Here is a 22,488-nt window from a genome sequence, read left to right as displayed (position 1 = left end):
TGTTTAAGTTCGACATCAATTTGTTATTTGCAGTAAACATTTGGCACCGTCGTCGCAAAATTATGGCTCCTTTCTTTAACCTAAAGAACCTGCACCGCATAGTGCCATTGTTCAACGAAAAGAGTTCCATTATGGTCAATCTGATGCGCGCCGAAGTCGGAGCCGGAGACTTCCCTATCTGGAAATACATGACGACCTACTCTTTTGACACGGTTTGCGGTAATATTCCTATCCACAGGGTATGACTGGGTTGAAAGATAGATCGCCAAAGAGTCGTTAAGAAAAAACTGATTTCATATCACGCCGAACACGCCTGTGCACACCGGGCGCGTTGCGTAGACGGGCACAAATGGCACAATGTGTGTTGTAAATATATAGCTGGTCAAGCAAAAAAAGTCAGTAAATAAATAAAACCGGGCAAGTGCGAGTCGGACTCGCGCACGAAGGGTTCCGTACCATAAGGAAAAAAAAAACGGAAAAAAAATGCAAAAAAAACGGTCACCCATCCAAGTACTGACCACGCCCGACGTTGCTTAACTTTGGTCAAAAATCACGTTTGTTGTATGGGAGCCCCATTTCAATCTTTATTTTATTCTGTTTTTAGTATTTGTTGTTATAGCGGCAACAGAAATACATTATCTGTGAAAATTTCAACTGTCTAGCTATCACGGTTCGTGAGATACAGCCTGGTGACAGACAGACGGACGGACGGACGGACAGCGAAGTCTTAGTAATAGGGTCCCGTTTTACCTTTTGGGTACGGAACCCTAAAAAAGGCGCGAAATTCAAATTTTCTATGGGCGATAAAAATGCCTTAAGCCTTGAATGACTTAAGCCCGATAAGAGAGTAATACCTAACTGTGTGTGCTTGCAAAATCTGCTTGTCATTAAGTCACTGTTTTGTCTTTAGTGAGCTTACCACTGTCAACTCTGTGTTCCCATCAAAACAAAAATTTCCTAGCAAAAAAGTAGTGGTACTTGAAAAGGTACCAATTTTAACACTTGAGCTACCCCACATTAGCGTTTCTCGAGCGTAGCGTCTAGTCAACTCTATTGCTGCTGCTCGACGCAACGTTGGAGCAAATGCGCAGAAACGCCATTTTCCATAGTCTCGTAAGACCCAAGCCAATTTTTGCGCTTTTGAATTTCGAACTTTCTTTTTTTTTTTTTTTTTTTTTAAATGGAAAAAATCATTTATTTACATACAATATATATACAGTGGTACTCTAAACGAAATTAATAACTAGCTTAAATCTAAAATAGGCCCTTGAGGCATTGTACCAAGGATGCTGGCGGCATTTCCTCGCTGTATCGCAATGCTGATACGTTGTGCGAGGTAGCCGCCAGCTCTTCGGTCACCAGTTACGTCAACCAGACGCTTCGCGATTTCTGCGAACAACTTATGCGCGCTGGGACCCCATGGACCTAGAGTTTCAACACCAAATGGTACAAAATGGTACTCTCTACCGAGGCTCTTATATTTGTTACGTTTTAGAATTTCGGCGCTTTCCGCCGCTCCGCCCGCTTTTACAGTAGTCCGTTGGAGGTGGGACGGTGCCAGTGTGTCTACGCAGGTAGCATCCCACACCAACATCCGTCCCAAGCTCCAAGGAACTAAGGACACTCCATCGGGCCTCTTGCCATCATCTCTGATAATGCCAGTCGGCTCAAGAAGAGCAGGCACATTGATGGTGGCAAGAGACCGACGGACTATGTCATTAAGCGACGCATGTCTCGAAAAACGGCCTGCACTTTTTTGCACTTTTATTTCTATAAGAGTGCATAACTCGAATTTAATTTGTACTTGTACAAGTACGCGGGGACTTAAGGTGTGTTGGGATAATACCGGACGGATTTGGGACTAATTGGGAGACCTCGCGAAATATTTTTTCTTCTCGATCTTAGTACGTGTCAGCTTCTAGAAATATGGTGCAAATCGTTAAATAATAACCGAAGTTTAAGCCTGAATATTGGCAACCTTCAATGTTCAACGGTTTCAGTTTTATACGAGTGTAAAGATGAGACATATTTTTATTCGAGGGTAACGATGAATTTGTCATCCCGGGTTAACATCGGATGGCGAAAAATAACCGCTTCCAATGCTCAGATAATAGAGTATCTAAAAGGGTATATCCGACGTTTAACCTCCTCCAACGTATATGAATTTCAGCCACGAGTAACTGGAAACTTAAAAGTTCTCATCAAATTAAAACCAAAAATATTACTTTGCTAATCCGCGAAAAGATAACGTGCTAGTCAATCAGTGCTAACCCGTTATACTTACTTGTGTATTTTTTACATGCAATTAATGTTCCCAACCCTCCCACCGCAAGAATAAATACACAAATAAACATAACAAACCACCACCAAAAGAACAATACTCGACACGTGTTTCGCCTCTCTACGAGGCATCCTCAGGAGATGTTGACGGTCTGACGCCCGGCAACGGAATGACCTGAACGGAATGAACTGGAAATAATTAGGTACAACAATAGGGGGATGATGAACTAGCACAAAATATAAATGTCCCTAAAAAGTTGTGGAACTCCATAAGGCGTATTACACACAACACTCCCCCTTCCAAATCAGCTGATAATTTACTTCACTCTAAACCTACCCCTTTAGAGTCCCTTGATGCATGTAACATCCATTTTTCAACTGTCGGTTCAAAACTTGCAGAGGCAATATTGCTAAAACTAAATGACACTCAGAATAATTTAGCTGCAAATGTAATTACTGCCAATTTGAATAATGCCTCAGGTTCCTTTAATGTAAAGTCCTAACTCTTATTAACAAGCTTGACCCGAACAGTGCCCCTGGTCATGACGGAGTGAATAATATTCTCTTGAGAGCTATCGGCTATATCATATCTCTCCCACTGTCGGCTATATTTAACCTCAGTTTCTCTTTAGGTTCATTTCCTCGGGAATGGAAAACTGCCGTCGTAATCCCTATACATAAAGGCGGGCCTACTGATACGTCAAATAACTATCGCCCCATATCTCTTCTCGGGGCTTACTCCAAACTACTTGAACGCCTTATGAACAAGCGACTCGTTCAGTTTCTGGAGAAGAACCACCTCCTGTCAGATCATCAATTTGGCTTCCACCGAGGCAAGTCTACGGAGGACGCTGTTAAGCTACTGACAGATACCGTCACTTCTCACCTAGACGAAGGTAGAGGTTGCATCGGTGTTTTCCTCGACTTGGCGAAAGCCTTTGACACTGTGTCGATTCCTATTCTGCTCCGTAAATTTGAGGGCTTTGGCATTCGTGGAATACCCCTAAACTGGTTCTCTAGCTACTTGACGGACAGAAGCCAACGTGTCAAAATTGCAAACTTAACCAGTTCCTCCAAACCTGTATCTTTCGGCGTACCGCAAGGTAGCATTCTTGGCCCTGTGCTCTTCGCTGCGTATGTGAAGTCTTGTGCTACGCTGACGATACAGCCATTTTGTTCTATGGCGACTCTTGGCAGGATGCGCAAGATGCGGCTGTTTTAGGGTTACAACGTCTCTCAAAGTGGTTAAATCTAAACCTTCTTACTCTCAACACTGATAAATCTAAATTCATAGCCTTTCACAAAACAGCGGCATCCAGCCCATCATCCTTCCTGTCACATTTGAAAGGCCACTGCCACACTTGCATAGTCCCGCCGAACCCTCAATCTTCTGCCTGTTCCTGCAACTGCATTAAAAGAACCAACCAACCAACCAACCACCACACCAACTCACCCAACCAACCAACCAACCAACTCACTCAAATATTTAGGCGTAATTATTGATGAAAACCTTAATTTCAAAAACCATGTCTCGACGACCACTGGTAGAGTTCGTAAAATCATCTACACTTTTAAACTTTTACGTGAATCCTTCTGGTCAGATACTTAAAGCTGTTTACTTAGCCCTCTGTCAATCAATTTTAAACTATTGTGTACTTGCCTGGGGAGGCTCTGGGAAATCGTTCATGATAATTTTGGAGCGCGCACAAAGAGCGGTTCTGAAGGTCTGTTTGGGGCGACGCCGTCGATATCCAACAACTGAACTCTTCAAAGAAGCCCAAGTCCTGAGTGTTCGCAAATTGTTTTTGCTACGTGTTATTTTATATACTCATATTATGGCCAGTCGTCTACCGGATCATCAATCGCTCACTTCAAGTAGAATTTACAGTATCCCTAAACCTCGTGTTCTCACTTCTTTTGCGCAGCGCTTCTCGGCATTTCTCTTCCCGCACATTTACAATAAAGTAGTTAAAATTTGTGACATTAGGCACTGTAACGTATATGAGGCAAAAATTCGTATACTAAACCTGCTAAAGTCTTGGAACTACGAGGAATCAGAAGAAATTCTGAATCCTTCCCAAGTGACCCCTTACTCCACATACTCATAGGATTACTTCCTCATTCCTCGAGTTCTGTTTCAGTTTTTCATAACGCTCGAACACACTTAAATCTAATAAACTTTTACATTCATTACATTCTTAGATTTCATTCACACACTTTTCACTCCCTTCTCACAACAAGCTTACAAACACACAAGTTCATACTCCTCTTTCTTTCCTAATTCCTTTTTTTATGTGTAATATAATTATAATTTTTTATCACTGGTAACTCGTGATGATCATGACCCCCGCGATACAGGCCATGCCTAGTGCGGGGTTCACTGTAACGTACCTGTTAAACTTTTATTGTCAACTAGCTGTGCCCGCGGCTCCGCCCGCGTGGAATTCGGTCTGTGTCAGTAAGCGGCTAATTTCTAATCCTAATTTCTCTCCCTCTCCCCTGGAGGCGGAACTTGAAGTAAAGTTGACAGATGGATATGCTAGAGGATTGCATGTAGTCCAGATAAAATATTTTACAGTTACCACTAAATAAAACTATACTCCAAAATCAATAGTTTTTTTCGCCCTTATTCAAATTTTACACGTGATTTAAACGACAGAGTAGTAGGTGTACGTATATCGGACGATACAGTAAGGTATACGCGCGCGAGCGAAAGCGAAGCGGCCTGCCTGGCTAGAGCGCCACTCACCCTGGTCTTCTTCAGACTCCTGAGGAAGACCACGTGCCCCTTGTAACCTCAATGAGTTGCGAGACTTTCGCGAATGATTCGATTTTTTTCAGGAAGGCATGGAAATGCGTATAAAATGCGAGTCCCAAATCGTTTGACTCCGCAAACGACCAGTGCCGGATTAAGTTATTTTGATGCCCTAAGCATTTCTAGACCATGGTGCCCCCTCTCCCTAGGGTCATCAAGATTACATTGATTTTTATTTGGTAAATTAACGTTCATTGCCGCATTACGAAGCGAGCGCGAAAATTTTTCGATATAAAAACGCAATTTGATAGACCGTTAGTTGTACATTTTTACTTTTAGTATGGAAATCAGTTACATAATTTTATCACGAAAATTGACAGTGCTGCAGCAGTAACGTAGCAACAGAGTAATGCTGCTGCAGTCGCCACCCGAATGGCACCTTTGTCACATAATAGAAAGTAATTGAAAACGCGAGAGAAGCGAGCGCGAAAATTTTTCGATTTAAAAAACGCAATTTGATAGACAGTTGTACAATTGTACTTTTAGTATGGAAATCAGTCACATAATTTTATCACGAAAATTGACAGTGCTGCAGCAGTAACGTTGCAACAGAATAATGCTGCTGCAGTCGCCACCCGAATGTCACCAATATCATATCTTAGGAAGTTATTGAAAACGCGAGCGAAGCGAGCGCGAAAATTTTTCGATATAAAAAACGCAATTTGATAGACAGTTGTACATTTTTACTTTTAGTATGGAAATCAGTCACATAATTTTATCACGAAAATTGACAGTGCTGCAGCAGTAACGTTGCAACAGAATAATGCTGCTGCAGTCGCCACCCGAATGTCACCTTTGTCATACCTTAGGAAGTTATTGAAAACGCGAGCGAAGCGAGCTCGAAAATTTTTCGATATAAAAAACGCAATTTGATAGACAGTTGTACATATTTACTTTTAGTATGGAAATCAGTTACATAATTTTATCACGAAAATTGACAGTGCTGCAGCAGTAACGTAGCAACAGAGGAATGCTGCTGCAGTTGCCACCCGAATGTCATTCCTTGCCTTTGTCACATAATAGAAAGTTATTGAAAACGCGAGCGAAGCGAGCGCGAAAATTTTTAGATATAAAAACGCAATTTGATAGACAGTTGTACATTTTTACTTTTAGTATGGAAATCAGTCACATCATTTTATCACGAAAATTGACAGTGCTGCAGCAGTAACGTTGCAACAGAGTAATGCTGCTGCAGTCGCCACCCGAATGTCACCTTTATCATATTTTAGGAAGTTATTGAAAACGCGAGCGAAGCGAGCGCGAAAATTTTTCGATATAAAAAACGCAATTTGATAGACAGTTGTAAATTTTTACTTTTAGTATGGAAATCAGCCACATCATTTTATCACGAAAATTGACAGTGCTGTAGCAGTAAATTTGCAACAGAGTAATGCTGCTGCAGTCGCCACCCGAATGTCATCTTTATCATACCCTAGAAAGTTATTGAAAACGCGAGCGAAGCGAGCGCGAAAATTTTTCGATATAATAACCACAATTTGATAGACAGTTGTACATTTTTACTTTTAGTCCCACCCAGGCGCGAATCCAGGATTTCATACAGAGAAGGGATGGGACAGTTTTTTATCAGCCTAGCTTCGCATAGGGCTCGATATTTAAGGGTCTTTTTTTGCCTACGTTTTTGGTGCCCCCAAGACGTGGTGCCCTAAGCAAGTACTTATTTTGCTTAAAAGGGTTAATACGGCACTGCAAATGACAGAGGTCAATGTTTTTTTTTTCAAAGTACCCACCTTCGTGGCCGGCGATACGTATGAATATGGATTTGATATGGATGCGATATAATTACGATTAGGTATAATTCATGACGGAGAAAATTAATAATTTTAAATAATTATAGAATTATACGCGTGTTGATATGTGTGTTTATTTTACCACTACGTAACTATGTAAACTCATTTTTAGTTTTCTTGATTACTTAATGTTTACTCAGTTCCCCAAAAGATGGCACTGTGCAATGAGGTGCAATTAATTTACTGTCGTTTTATTTTGTTGTATTATTAAATCAACATAATTATTCAATTAAATTTGTTGATATGATATTGTAAGAGAGGGTACCTCTTCTAAAGTTAGAGTTAATTTGGCAAAATCCTTCCTCGGTGGCTTATTCATGTCAACACGTATTAAATTCAGCGCCATCTGTTAGTTTACCAGGGTACTCTATAGTGGTAGCACATATTTGAAAAAAGTTTGCCCCTCCTTCCTGAGTAGCGCCATAAGATTCAGGGGCAAACTTAAGTCAATCGAGTATTGTGGCTACCCCCCCTTTTAGGGGTTGAATTTTTATAGCCTATAACCTGGCCGGGGATGTTCTTGACAGATTAGTAAAGTTTGCATCAAAATCCGTTCAGCCGTTTTCACGTGATGCGCGTTCAAATAAACAGACAAACAGATAAACAGATAAACAGACAAACAGACAAAAATTCTAAAAACTGTTGGAACGTGTTCTTTTATCGATTCTAAGTATCCCCAGCCAACTTTTTTTCGAATATCTTCCATGTACAGACTTTCGACCCTCTTCAGCTTTATTATATGTATAGATAAAAAATATTCTTATTCTTATTCTAAATGAACAATTGAATGTTGCGTCATCGCCGTTATTACGAATTTTTCCATCTCATTCACACTTGCACAGTGGGGGGAGCAGTCAAGGTATAAATATGACCGACCATTCTAGACAGGTCATTCCCTTGCCGGGCGTCAGACCGTCAACATCTCCCGAGGATGCCTCGTAGAGAGGCGAAACACGTGTCGAGTATTGTTCTTTTGGTAGTGGTTTGTTATATTTATTTGTATACTTAAACTAATAACGCATAGACAGATAGTCCCCATACGGCTAACCTGTCAAAAGTGAAGCCGAAACACGATCGATGTGTGCGTGCGAGGCTCGTGTTTTACGCTCAGCAACACACACATATATACAAAAACGTGTGGCCCGGGGGGGTTTCGGGGCCCTACCACCATCCTCTGGGCCCAAGTCAACCTCACCTGCTCGCGGTCCCCCTGCTGACAAACGGACGAGGCTATGGCGAAACGGCTTCTCCCGGCTCTGCCCGGGTTGCGCGGGTCAGATGGTAGTCGCCGCGTGTAAAAAGCCAAAACACCAAACAAAAATGGAAAGTCGAAGAAGAAAACGCACCACGGATAGGGCGCCGCCGCATAACGGCGCGCAGGGGGATCGCCCTACCCCTGCGATAAGTGGGCGAGGGCTACCGGGTCAAGGGCGGGCTCGGCCAAAGACGTTAGCCCGAAAGGTCCGCTTTGCCACGTGGAACCTTGGCACGCTGTCCGGGCGTTCCCGCGAGCTAGCCGACGTACTCGCCAGGCGGAGGGTGGCAGTGGCATTCCTGCAGGAGACTCGATGGAAAGGCAACAGGTCCCGGAACATCGGGAATGGATACAAGCTGATGTACACGGGCTCTCCGAGTGGGGACAACGGAGTGGGGGTGGTGCTCTCTGAGGAGTTCAGGGATAGCGTTTTGGACGTAAAGCGTATAAGCGACCGCCTTATGGTTGTGGAGGTGCTTATCGAAGGGGTCGTGACCAATTTGATAAGTGCCTACGCCCCACAGGCCGGTTGTAGCGATGCGGACAAGGCGATGTTCTGGGAGCATTTCGGGGAACTGCTGCAAAGCATCCCGTTGTCGCAGAGTGTTGTTGTGGGTGGCGACCTGAACGGTCATGTGGGTGAGAAGTGTGAGGAGTTTGGGCGTGTCCACGGTGGTTTTGGTTTCGGGAGCCGTAACCCCGAAGGGGAAGAAATTCTCCGGACGTGTACGGCTGCTGATCTAGCCGTCGTGAACACGTTTTTCAAAAAGAAATCCGAGCATCTGATCACCTACAGGAGCGGGAGGAGCGCCACTCAGATCGACTACTTTCTCACTCGGAGAGACTATATCGGCAAAGTAGCCACCTGTAAAGTCATACCGGGAGAGAGTCTCACTGCCCAACACCGAGTCCTTGTGATGGACCTGCTCGTCAAGCCCCGAGGCACATACCGGGAGCAGTGCCGCCCCCAAACCCGGTGGTGGCTGCTTGAAGGATCCAAGTCTCATGAGTTTGCTGCCGCTGTCAACGACCTCAGTGTTGTGACGGATGGCCATTCCGTACAGCAAATCTGGGATGGAACTCAGGCAGCCATCACACGGGCGGCGAAGGCGGTGCTGGGGGTGTCTAAAGGGGGTCGCAGGCTTGACAAGGAGACTTGGTGGTGGGACGCCACAGTCCAGAGGGAGACTAGGGAGAAAAAAGCCCTCTTTAAAAAGTGGCAAGCGTCCAGATCTCCTGAAGACCACGCGGCATACAGGGCTGCCAAACGTGCCACTAAACAAGCTGTAGCCAGAGCCAGACATAACCACTTGCGTCCTCTGTACGATAAGTTGGAGACGTCTGAGGGGCAGAAGTTCATTTATAAGTTGGCACGATCGAGGGTCAAAGCGGCGCAGGACATCTCCAAGTGCCGCTGCGTAAATGACCCTCACGGTAACCTGCTATGCGAGGATCGCGCGGTAAAGGAGAGATGGCGCTCTTACTTCCACAACCTGCTGAATAACCAGCACAAAGAGGTGCAACCTCCGGATCTCCCTCCGAATCAAGGACTAGTGCCACCGATAACGCCGGAGGAAGTCGAGGCGGCTCTTCGCCGCATGAAGAATCGGAAAGCTGTCGGAGCCGACGGAATCGCTATAGAGGCGTGGAAGTCGATGGGCTCTCAGGGTGTGAGCATACTCACTGATATTTATAACCGCATACTCCTCACCGGGAAGATACCCAACCAGTGGAGGCTGAGTATCATTACTCCAGTATTCAAAGGTAAGGGCTCGGTGCGGGAGTGTAGCAAGTATCGCGGTATAAAGGTTATGTCTCACACCATGAAGCTCTTTGAGCGCATAATCGATGCTCGGCTCCGACAGGAGTGTACAGTCTCGGAGTGTCAATATGGGTTTCGGCCAGGGTGCGGAACGATGGACCCTGTATTTGCCCTGAGGACCCTCATGGAGGGATACAGAGCAAAGAACACGCCTCTACATTTCCTGTTTCTGGACATGGAAAAGGCCTTTGACTGTGTCCCTCGTGAGATGATCTGGTGGGCGCTGCGGTCCAAGGCTGTACCTGAGGCCTATATTGACACTATCCGGGACATGTACCACGATTCTGATTCAATAGTCAGGACCGCTGTTGGTGACACCAACCCCTTCTCTGTCACTGTTGGAGTACATCAGGGCTCTGTGCTCAGCCCGTTTCTGTTTAGCGTGATATTAGACGCCCTGTCAGCCAGCATCCGAGACTACCATGAGCAGCCACCGTGGCTATTCATGTATGCTGATGATATCGCGCTGACAGACTCTGATAAGGGCCGACTTGTCCAGCGTGTGAACAGATGGAGGGGGTCGCTGGAGAACGGCGGTCTTAAACTAAATGTGGCGAAGACAGAGTACATGGCCTGCAATAGTACAGATCCTCTACCCGTCCGCATAGGCGTGGACATGGTCGAGCGCACGGATCAAGTTAAGTACCTAGGATCTGTACTTAGCACTACCGGGGACATCGACAGCGACGTCAAAGCCCGAATTTCCGCTGCTTGGGTCAAATGGCGGGAGATGACTGGGGTTATTTGTGACCCCAAAATGCCGATTAAGTTGAAGGGACAGGTCTATAAGACCATCATTAGACATGCCCTTCTGTACGGCAGCGAGACTTGGCCTTTACTAGAGCGGCACAAGCAGGAACTGCGTGTCACGGAAATGAAGATGCTACGGTGGATGTGCGGAGTTTCACGCAAGGATCGCGTCCGAAACGCCCACATTCGGGGTAGTCTTGGCGTCCGTGACATTGCAGACAAACTGCAAGAGTGTCGCCTTCGTTGGTATGGCCACGTCTCGCGCAGACCGGCAAGTTACGTGGGTAACAAATGCCTGGCCATGCCGCCTCCTCCCGGTACGGGAAGAAGAGGCCGGCCCAAGAAGCGATGGCTTGATGTCGTCAAGGAGGACATGCGTGCCAACGGACTCACTACCAGGGATGCCGAAGATCGGGCAAAGTGGTCACGAAGGAGTCGGAAGGCGGACCCCGGGTCCTCGCGCCCCGCGCGGGGGCACAGCCGGGATTGACGCCAGGATGATGATGATGATGATGTGTGGCCAGTATATAGATATTTCCCTCAAAGTGGGGTATTTTAACCACAACCTTAACACTTGGTTATTAATAATTTGTAAGTGTGTAGATTTGATTTTGTAGCAAAAGCTTTTTATGTTCCTTTTAAGGATTTTTTGCATTTCTGTAGTTTTCAATAAAAAAACTGATACATTTTTACTATTTTTTATTTAAAATGTGCATAAAATAATACATAGGTTGAAATAAAATAATGAAACATTTAAAAATATATAATTTTTATACAATTATACAAGGAACTTCAACGAAGCGTATTCATTTTAGAATGTAAACGTCATGTCTCATTTTGAGGAAAAAATATTCACTACATTGGCAACATTTATAAGAAATGTCGGCCGACGAAACTTTGGATTTTTGTATTTACGATTAGGGGCTGTCCATAAATTACGTCATCGATTTTTGACCCCCCTCCCCCCTATAATCATCCAAAAATCATGCTTCAAATGACCCCATTTCCTCCTACTTCATGCTACCGTCATCCGATGTCCAGACCCCCCCCCCCCCCCTAATTTGAAATGACGTAATTTATTAATAGCCCCTTACGTAAAAATATCACATTAAACTCGATACTTACGCGTGAAATGTAATGTCAGTCTGTTTGTTTTTATGATATGAGGCGTTGCACCCATTCACTGCACAAACAACCATCTATCCTGTGTTTTTGATTTTTAAACGGGAGGTGTACTCAAACCGATATAGGTTACCGATTTTATAGCGAATTTTGCTCTCTTGCACGCCAGATTTGTCGGCCAAGCCGAGTTGCTCCTTAGCCGCTATCCGCTATCCTGACATCTAACTGTCAAAGTGTTATAAGGGGCCCGTGAAAGCCGAAAACTAAAAGCATCCTATCAAGTAGCGCTTTCGAGTGAAGCCGAAAAGCGAGCAGTAGAAGAGTCGTGATTACTTGCATAGATTCGATTTCAACCCACTCTTTTGTAGTTCGGCGTTAGGTCTTATGCGAGGCCTTCTGCCTTACGGCAAAGTTGATCTCCTGCCTTAATTACACTTGGGCGTGGATCCAAATCCAAGCTTTCCTCTTTCGCAGCTGGACCTTCTGCCTTGCTCACACTTCGCCAATTAAATTCACTTGGTCAATTCCAAGCTCTGCTTTCTTGCATCTTTTCACCTCTCTTGCATCAAACAACCTCGCTGAGACCCTTAAATATTGCAAATATGCAATATGCCTATGCCTATGCGAAGCTAGGCTGATAAAAAACTGTCCCATCCCTTCTCTGTATGAAATCCTGGATTCGCGCCTGGTTGGGACGAAAAGTAAAAATGTACAACTGTCTATCAAATTGTGTTTTTTATATCGAAAAATTTTCGCGCTCGCTTCGCTCGCTTTTTCAATAACTTTTTAAGATATGATAAAAGTGACCTTCGGGAGGCGACTGCAGTAGCATTACTCTGTTGCTACGTTACTGCTGCAGCACTGTAAATTTTCGTAATAAAATTATGTGACTGATTTCCATATCTCATATCTTGGTGGTACGAGTTCTCGTCTTTCCTATATTCCATTATGGTGCCGAGACGCTGAGCCTCAAAAAGGGTGACGTGCAAAGGTTGGCGCTTTAGAGATGTAGTGTTGGCGAAGACTGCTGCTGTGCTGCTTATACCTAGGACAGCTAGAAGAACAAACCCCTTAACTGGGGTTTCCACAACATCTTTCTTCGGAAATAAGTATTATGCGGTTTCCAACGCATGATGTGGCGAAACATAATATGAATTTAGGCCCAATGAATGGCAAACGTGCTCAGAGTGGAGCATGTGTGAGATGGTCGATGGCTGGCGGCAGTGCAACGGCTTCTGACAGCACGAAATTGAGACAAATTACATGTCGTCGTAATCGTCAGCAATAAGAAAACGAGAAAGAAGATACTTCTCACTGAGCCTGGTGCTTGTACGACAAGAAAACCATAACCATTTCAAGGATATTTGAAGATAAGCCATGTACAGCATGACAAAACGGAGTTACACAGAGATACTGATCTGATCGACAGTCATTGGGACCAGGTAACCCCTTAATACAAGCCAGTTACTAGGAAAATCAAGTTATTATACCTATCCTATTTATATTCATTTACAAACCCCATTTTACTCAAAACCTATTCAAAACTATGCGTAGATTACGTAGTTCACTTACTAGAAACCTGGATTAATCAAAATTTTCAAGATAAACGACAGATTAATGATTTATCTTTAAAAACCTGAAAGTCAAGGTCACGCCGATTTCACGCCGAAAACACGCCGCCGCCGCCGATTTTTCGGCAAACGCCGCCGCCGATCGTTTTTTAATCGGCGCACACGTCTAGTCGGGTTTTAGTTTTTGAACTTATTTTTTATTTAATTAATTTTAGGATCATGACTTCGTTACTATTTGAAGTCACTTTATATTACTTTTTCGAGGGCATCCTCAGTACAGAAATGCAAGCAGAGCGCCGCATATATCGGGCTGCGCCATCCTTGGAGGCGCATGGACGCGCTTTCGGCGCCCGGCTTTGGAACGTGTACAGTGCGACTCGTATGTCGGGCTACGCCCGACTCTTTTAGTATGTGGACGCCGAAGGCGCCCGGCTTTGAAACGCGTACAGCGAGCCTTTACGTCGGGTGTAGCCCTACTCTTTTAGTATGATTTGGACCACGTACAGCGAGCTTCGTACGTCGGGCTACGCCCGACTCTTTTAGTATGAGGGCGCCGAAGGCGCCCGGCTTTGGAACGCGTACAGCGAGCTTCGTACGTCGGGCTACGCCCGACTATTTTAGTATGAGTCGGCGCCCGCTTTGGAACGCCTACAGCGAGCTTCGTACGTCGGGCTACGCCCGACTCTTTTAGTATGAGAGGCCGAAGGCACCCGGCTTTGGATCGCGTACAGCGAGCTTCGTAAGTCGGGCTATGCCCGACTCTTCTAGTATGATAGTTCCAAAGTCGGCTTTGGAACGCGTACAGCGTGCCTCGTACGTCGGGCTACGCCCGAATCTTTTAGGATGAGGGTGCGGCTTTGGAACACATACAGCGTGCCTCGTACGTCGGGCTACGCCCGAATCTTTTTGTATGAAGGCGCCGAAGGCACCCGGCTTTGGAACGCCTACAGGGAAGTTAGTGCGTCAGCCTACGCCCGACTCTTTTAGTATGAGGGCGCCGAAGGCGCCCGGCTATGGAATGCGTACAGCGAGCTTCGTACGTCGGACTACGCCCGACTCGTTTAGTATGAGGGCGCCGAAGGCGCCCGGCTTTGGAACGCGTACAGCGTACCTCGCACGTCGGGCTACGCCCGACTCTTTTAGTATGAGGGCGCCGAAGGCGCCCGTCTTTGGTACGCCTACAGCGTGCCTCGTACGTCTCTTGTACAGCTGTTTCATACAATTTGTCTGATCTGGACTTCTATACCTATTCACGTTATAAAATATTGCAGGTCATTAAAAAAACACCATGTATATAGCGGCCAAACAAATATCTTTTGCAAATACCTTCTTGTATCGCCGTAGTCGGGTAATACGCGGATAGAATCCAGAGCGCTTGTAGATTCGTAGTTCAAATTACCTACCCGATAAATTAATGTTTTATCGGGTGCATGCAAGCAAAGCCGTGTGCAAAAGCTAACAATATGTATATATTTGAAATGTGCTAATTGATCTCTTTCAAATGATTTTTTTGGTTCGTGACTTTATGACCTCTAGAGGGCGCCGTGTTTATTTTTTTGTGACGTCATGTAGCCTATATAACCAGCGGACGATTAAGACGATTCGAATGAATTCGAGGGAACAAATGAACATACATACATACATACCCACATACCGGCCAAAATCATAACCCTCCTTTTGCGTTGCCGTAGTCGGGTAAAAAAAACAATACACTCTTTTTGTTTGGGCAGTCGTGCAAAAACAGAGTTATTGCAGTCATAAAAAATCAAAGTTTGACAATCACTGCTGAATTTTAAATGGGTAAAGGTCGGATTGTTGCTATCCGATCTTTACCTGCAAGGATAAACATCGGAAATCGGTCTACAGCAGTCGTAGGTCTGTTCTGATTGGATTGATTTAAAGATAAACCTTCAAAACGAAATTTGACATCAACTGAATCACAAAAACAACCACAGTTTTATCACAATACACGACATAAATTACAGGGCGAAGACCGGATGGCCAGAAAATTTACCAAAATTACCTTGCTCTCTTTAAAGGCGCGTAGCACACATCCCAGTGCATCCCAGGCGTCTTGCACATTGTTGTCAAAATTAAGAAATAAAGCCTATTTTGGCGGAAATGAATTTCCTAATACGTTCTTCCTCCGCATCCCATATTATCCCAACATACCTTACGAGGATAGAGTTGACTAGACCCTTAGGTATGAATACAATCGCATAATTACGCAATCGAAATTTGTAAATAGCGTATAGTATCTAAACCCCGGTAAAAATATTTTAATAACATTTCAGAAACCGCAGGGGGGCATAAAATGAATTCTCAAGAGAACCCAGCCGACCGCATCTTTCTCGACTCGATAAACGAAGTAGCGGAAATGGTGACGAAGCGCGTGCTACTACCGTGGCTTCACTCCGACTTCATCTACAAGAAACTGCCCGAGTACAAGAAGTTTTTATTTCATAAGCATCGGGCTTATGATTATATAGATGAGGTGAGTGTGGCCTGCAAGTGCTGCTTGATTCTTAATAAGAAGCGCATTTTGTACGGTGCACGAGGAAGTATGAAAATTCGATGCTAGTGTTCCATGTGCCCCGGAGTGGTTTTACTGACATTCCTGATTCTGGCCTTCTATTTAAATTTAGGCAGAAAAAACGAAAAATGGCAGATTAAATGTTGAAAGAACTTACATGCTGATAATGAACACAGTGACATTTCGTTTTTTTTGTCAGTTGTCAGTTTGTCCGTACCAGGGATCGGAAATTCGGATGCTTTTATACCCAAACTTCGGCCTCAGTACCTACACCGCGTTGTTGTTGAGTAGTATGGAGGCGGACTCAATTTAATTTTGCTATAAATTTACCAGGTTTCCCCGGAATACCAGCAATTAGGATATATATACACATACGAATTAAAGTATTCAAATAACATATTTCAGCTGTTTCTTTTTACAAAATATGTGTTACAGCCTGATTGTAGTTAAAACTTTGTGATTGCAGCTGAAAATAGTCATAAACTAAACCGGGGAATAAATAATGGAGATACAGTTCTGCAAGTACAGAATGTGTTATTGGAAATATCCTCCTCTTTTATAATATTAATTTTGGTTTCTTAAACATTAATACTTTTTGAGATATTGGGGAAATAAAAAATAACTATATAATTTTTGATATTTTTTGTGTGCTAATACACGAATCCATACTTCGAATACATTTTTTTAGGCATTATGACGAATCTAATGAGGTAAGGTAAAAATCACCCGTATTTTTAGGAATATTATCTCTATTTTTCACTGTTTTCTGAATCTCGAACAGACTAGGTCTTGGAGACGCTCCAAAATGACCGAACTACTCAAGTCAACTTTATTAATTTTCAGATTATACAAGAGAAACGCAAGCAATTTGCAACTGACGGGTTAAGATACAGTAAGTCATAGCAATGTGTATAGCGTAGATAATACTTATTGTACCTACTTAGATAATTAAAAACTAGGTACTAAAATAAGGACGACCTCGTCTTATCATATAACATGTATGGGTATGGGTAGGTATCGCATATCGGCACCAGAGTTGAGGTCAGACCGTTAGGAAGTGCATCAGCCATTCGCAAAATTGCAATACGTACTTTATCTAGCTCCTCTCCTGCCTTACCTCAACTCTCTTGCCGCCGTCTTTGATCCAACCGGAGATTAGCGATAATAATAAAAAAAACTACAAGAAATAATAAACATCGACTGACACAGCTTTGTTATCAGCAAAAATGTAGGTACTCATCCACCATACCCCCATTCCCCTGGGTGAGCCATGATATTTAATTTTACACCAGACCTGCTAACACGAGTTGCATTCTCGCGTGCGCCTCCATACATCTTGCGCGACTTCAACAAGTAGGTGTCCGGATGGATTCGCGCGAGAGAACGCACTTATAGGAGTTATAGGTAGGTACTTCTTCCCTTTCTTTCCACGAAACCTTCATTTGTTTTAGAAAACAACAACAGCAACGGTTTGATAAATTTTCTTGAGACGATAATACAAACTTCCGGTGGACTGGAGAAAGGATATTCGGACATAGAAATTCGCGAAGAGATCATCGTCATGGCCGTAGCCGGGAATGACACGTCTGCCGTGGGCGCTTCGTTTACCGCCGTCTTGCTGTCCCGCTATCCTGATGTGCAAGCCAAAGTGCACCAAGAGTATGCAGTGTTGTGAATAACGTTTGTTTTAGGTTAAAGACTCCAGTCCTCAAGACTCGTAAGTTTTGATGAATTGACTATATTTGAGAATTGTATTTATTTATTTTACGCGTATGGATGTAAGAAATCGTCTTTGCCGCCTTTGAGGCGTTAAGCCTCGAGAGTCTTAAAGGTTCGAGTCTTTAAAAAGCGAAATGAGCGTTATTCAAAAGCACTAAGGGTAGGTAAGTCATCTTGTTCTTCTTTCGCAAGTGAATTGTGTGCAGGGGTCAAATGACATACTTAAATCGAAGTTTTCTCTTTGTTGATGCTTTGCCATTTCTATCATACCGTGTGTAGCTTTCAAGAGATCTTCTTCAGTGCACATTGTGCATTGAGCATTACATCACGTGTTGAGTTGTTTGGAGGATGTCGCACACAGAGGGCATCTATTTGTAGTCCGATTCCCCACCTCTTGACCGACCAACTCGTCCTTAGTCTGTTAGCAATTTTATTTAGGAGCGTTATGCTTGAAATTATTCCAGACTGCAAGAAGTATTCGGAGACTCTGACCGTGCGGTGACTCCCGAAGACTTGCCCCGGCTGAAGTACCTGGAGGCTGTCATCAAGGAGAGCTTGCGCCTGTACCCACCGGTGCCGATAGTGGCGAGGGAAATCCGTAACGATGTTGCGCTACGTAAGATATTTGAAACTTCGTACACTTTTGGAATACCGGCAAAAGTTTAAACCATATCTAGTCTAGAGTTATAAGTGGGTATACTCGTATTCTGACTTGAGGTTGACTATGTATTCACAACCTTGCGACTTAAAATAGGTATGTCTAAAGGCACCCATTAAATACACGTTTTCAAACACGACAAGCAACAATTCAGGCACTAATATCACTTATTTTTTTTGTAGCATCAGGCATAACCTTGGTGGACGGCACGTCCATCCTGATCCACATTTGGGGCACGCACCGCGACCCGTCGTACTGGGGCGCGGACGCCGAGCTGTTCCGCCCGGAGCGCTTCCTTGAGTGCCCGCTGCGGCACCCCGCCATGTTCATACCCTTCAGCTACTCTATCAGGGGATGCATTGGTAATTTTTTATAAAAAAATGTAGCATTAGGCACAACTTTGGTGGAAGGGACGTCCATCCTCACCATCCTGATCCACATCTGGGGCACGCACCGCTACCCGTCGTCCTGGGGCGTGGATGCCGAGCTGTGGGGCTACCGCGAAAACCGAAATTCGCGAATTGCGGGGATCTTTCTCTTTTAGTCCAATGAAGGCGTAATAGAGAAAGATGCCCGCAATTTGCGAACTTCGATTTTCGCGGTTATAGCCCTGTTCCGTCCGGAGCGCTTCCTTGATTGCTCGTTGCGGCAACCTATCATGTTCATACCCTTCAGCTATTATTCTGTCAGAGGTGAGAGAATACATTGGTAGGTATTATGAGAATCTCCTATCGCAGCCAAGAAAGTATGACAGGAATGGTTTCATAAAGCTGTTCATATCAGATCACAACTTGTTTGACAAGTGTGGACAAGTGTTCAGGACGGAGTTGACGGGGCGGACCACCGCGGCACCGCGCCATGTCCGTAATACCTTCAGGTAATCTGTCGGAGCTTATAGTTTCACCATGTCCGTCCGTCTGTCCGTCCGCGGCTTTGCTCCGTGATCATTAGTGCCAGAAAGCTGCAATTTGGCATATGTAAATCCTGCATGACGACAGAACGGTAAAATAAAATCAGCGTCATGCGCAGTGCGAGTAGAGTATGATACTGGACACAGACCGCGTCAACCAGCTACCAAAGACTATTAGTCCTATTACAAGCATTGTTTCAGGTGCTACCTACGCGATGCTGTCCGCCAAGACAGCGCTGGCTAATCTGCTCCGACGCTACCGGCTGCTGCCACCGACCGGTGCACGCGCAGAAGACCTAACGCGCCCGCTGCCCGTCAAGTACAACATCATGATGAAGGCCTCGGATGACTTTCTTATAAGAGTCGAGGAGAGTTGGCGAAGACTGCTGCTGTGCTGCTTATACCTAGGACAGCTAGAAGAACAAACCCCTTAACTGGGGTTTCCACAACATCTTTCTTCGGAAATAAGTATTATGCGGTTTCCAACGCATGATGTGGCGAAACATAATATGAATTTAGGCCCAATGAATGGCAAACGTGCTCAGAGTGGAGCATGTGTGAGATGGTCGATGGCTGGCGGCAGTGCAACGGCTTCTGACAGCACGAAATTGAGACAAATTACATGTCGTCGTAATCGTCAGCAATAAGAAAACGAGAAAGAAGATACTTCTCACTGAGCCTGGTGCTTGTACGACAAGAAAACCATAACCATTTCAAGGATATTTGAAGATAAGCCATGTACAGCATGACAAAACGGAGTTACACAGAGATACTGATCTGATCGACAGTCATTGGGACCAGGTAACCCCTTAATACAAGCCAGTTACTAGGAAAATCAAGTTATTATACCTATCCTATTTATATTCATTTACAAACCCCATTTTACTCAAAACCTATTCAAAACTATGCGTAGATTACGTAGTTCACTTACTAGAAACCTGGATTAATCAAAATTTTCAAGATAAACGACAGATTAATGATTTATCTTTAAAAACCTGAAAGTCAAGGTCACGCCGATTTCACGCCGAAAACACGCCGCCGCCGCCGATTTTTCGGCAAACGCCGCCGCCGATCGTTTTTTAATCGGCGCACACGTCTAGTCGGGTTTTAGTATTTGAACTTATTTTTTATTTAATTAATTTTAGGATCATGACTTCGTTACTATTTGAAGTCACTTTATATTACTTTTTCGAGGGCATCCTCAGTACAGAAATGCAAGCAGAGCGCCGCATATATCGGGCTGCGCCATCCTTGGAGGCGCATGGACGCGCTTTCGGCGCCCGGCTTTGGAACGTGTACAGTGCGACTCGTATGTCGGGCTACGCCCGACTCTTTTAGTATGTGGACGCCGAAGGCGCCCGGCTTTGAAACGCGTACAGCGAGCCTTTACGTCGGGTGTAGCCCTACTCTTTTAGTATGATTTGGACCACGTACAGCGAGCTTCGTACGTCGGGCTACGCCCGACTCTTTTAGTATGAGGGCGCCGAAGGCGCCCGGCTTTGGAACGCGTACAGCGAGCTTCGTACGTCGGGCTACGCCCGACTATTTTAGTATGAGTCGGCGCCCGCTTTGGAACGCCTACAGCGAGCTTCGTACGTCGGGCTACGCCCGACTCTTTTAGTATGAGAGGCCGAAGGCACCCGGCTTTGGATCGCGTACAGCGAGCTTCGTAAGTCGGGCTATGCCCGACTCTTCTAGTATGATAGTTCCAAAGTCGGCTTTGGAACGCGTACAGCGTGCCTCGATAGTGGCGAGGGAAATCCGTAACGATGTTGCGCTACGTAAGATATTTGAAACTTCGTACACTTTTGGAATACCGGCAAAAGTTTAAACCATATCTAGTCTAGAGTTATAAGTGGGTATACTCGTATTCTGACTTGAGGTTGACTATGTATTCACAACCTTGCGACTTAAAATAGGTATGTCTAAAGGCACCCATTAAATACACGTTTTCAAACACGACAAGCAACAATTCAGGCACTAATATCACTTATTTTTTTTGTAGCATCAGGCATAACCTTGGTGGACGGCACGTCCATCCTGATCCACATTTGGGGCACGCACCGCGACCCGTCGTACTGGGGCGCGGACGCCGAGCTGTTCCGCCCGGAGCGCTTCCTTGAGTGCCCGCTGCGGCACCCCGCCATGTTCATACCCTTCAGCTACTCTATCAGGGGATGCATTGGTAATTTTTTATAAAAAAATGTAGCATTAGGCACAACTTTGGTGGAAGGGACGTCCATCCTCACCATCCTGATCCACATCTGGGGCACGCACCGCTACCCGTCGTCCTGGGGCGTGGATGCCGAGCTGTGGGGCTACCGCGAAAACCGAAATTCGCGAATTGCGGGGATCTTTCTCTTTTAGTCCAATGAAGGCGTAATAGAGAAAGATGCCCGCAATTTGCGAACTTCGATTTTCGCGGTTATAGCCCTGTTCCGTCCGGAGCGCTTCCTTGATTGCTCGTTGCGGCAACCTATCATGTTCATACCCTTCAGCTATTATTCTGTCAGAGGTGAGAGAATACATTGGTAGGTATTATGAGAATCTCCTATCGCAGCCAAGAAAGTATGACAGGAATGGTTTCATAAAGCTGTTCATATCAGATCACAACTTGTTTGACAAGTGTGGACAAGTGTTCAGGACGGAGTTGACGGGGCGGACCACCGCGGCACCGCGCCATGTCCGTAATACCTTCAGGTAATCTGTCGGAGCTTATAGTTTCACCATGTCCGTCCGTCTGTCCGTCCGCGGCTTTGCTCCGTGATCATTAGTGCCAGAAAGCTGCAATTTGGCATATGTAAATCCTGCATGACGACAGAACGGTAAAATAAAATCAGCGTCATGCGCAGTGCGAGTAGAGTATGATACTGGACACAGACCGCGTCAACCAGCTACCAAAGACTATTAGTCCTATTACAAGCATTGTTTCAGGTGCTACCTACGCGATGCTGTCCGCCAAGACAGCGCTGGCTAATCTGCTCCGACGCTACCGGCTGCTGCCACCGACCGGTGCACGCGCAGAAGACCTAACGCGCCCGCTGCCCGTCAAGTACAACATCATGATGAAGGCCTCGGATGACTTTCTTATAAGAGTCGAGGAGAGGAAAAAATAGACAGAATATGAACTTTTTACAGTTTTTACCAGAGTTCATGAGGAGCCGATATCGCACGCACAGTCTCAATCTCTACCTACTCAGTTATCGGATTTGAGCCATGTACGGATTCACAAACATCAACTTTAC

General features: G+C 45.0%; 1 protein-coding gene across 1 annotated transcript; it reads left to right on the top strand.

Moving 5' to 3' along the window:
- The first annotated feature begins 26 nt into the window (after nucleotides 1–26).
- On the top strand, nucleotides 27–22,488 carry LOC134798545 (cytochrome P450 4C1-like). Its single transcript, XM_063770928.1, has 7 exons — nucleotides 27–219; nucleotides 15,718–15,917; nucleotides 16,800–16,848; nucleotides 17,408–17,615; nucleotides 18,140–18,291; nucleotides 18,516–18,695; nucleotides 22,178–22,488. The coding sequence occupies exons 1-7, from the start codon at nucleotides 63–65 to the stop codon at nucleotides 22,357–22,359; spliced, it is 1,128 nt and encodes a 375-aa protein (XP_063626998.1). The 5' UTR covers nucleotides 27–62; the 3' UTR covers nucleotides 22,360–22,488.

The sequence above is a fragment of the Cydia splendana genome, chromosome 17 (assembly GCF_910591565.1).
Source record: "Cydia splendana chromosome 17, ilCydSple1.2, whole genome shotgun sequence".
Lineage (NCBI taxonomy): Eukaryota > Metazoa > Arthropoda > Insecta > Lepidoptera > Tortricidae > Cydia > Cydia splendana.
This window is presented reverse-complemented; position numbering and strand designations above follow the sequence as displayed.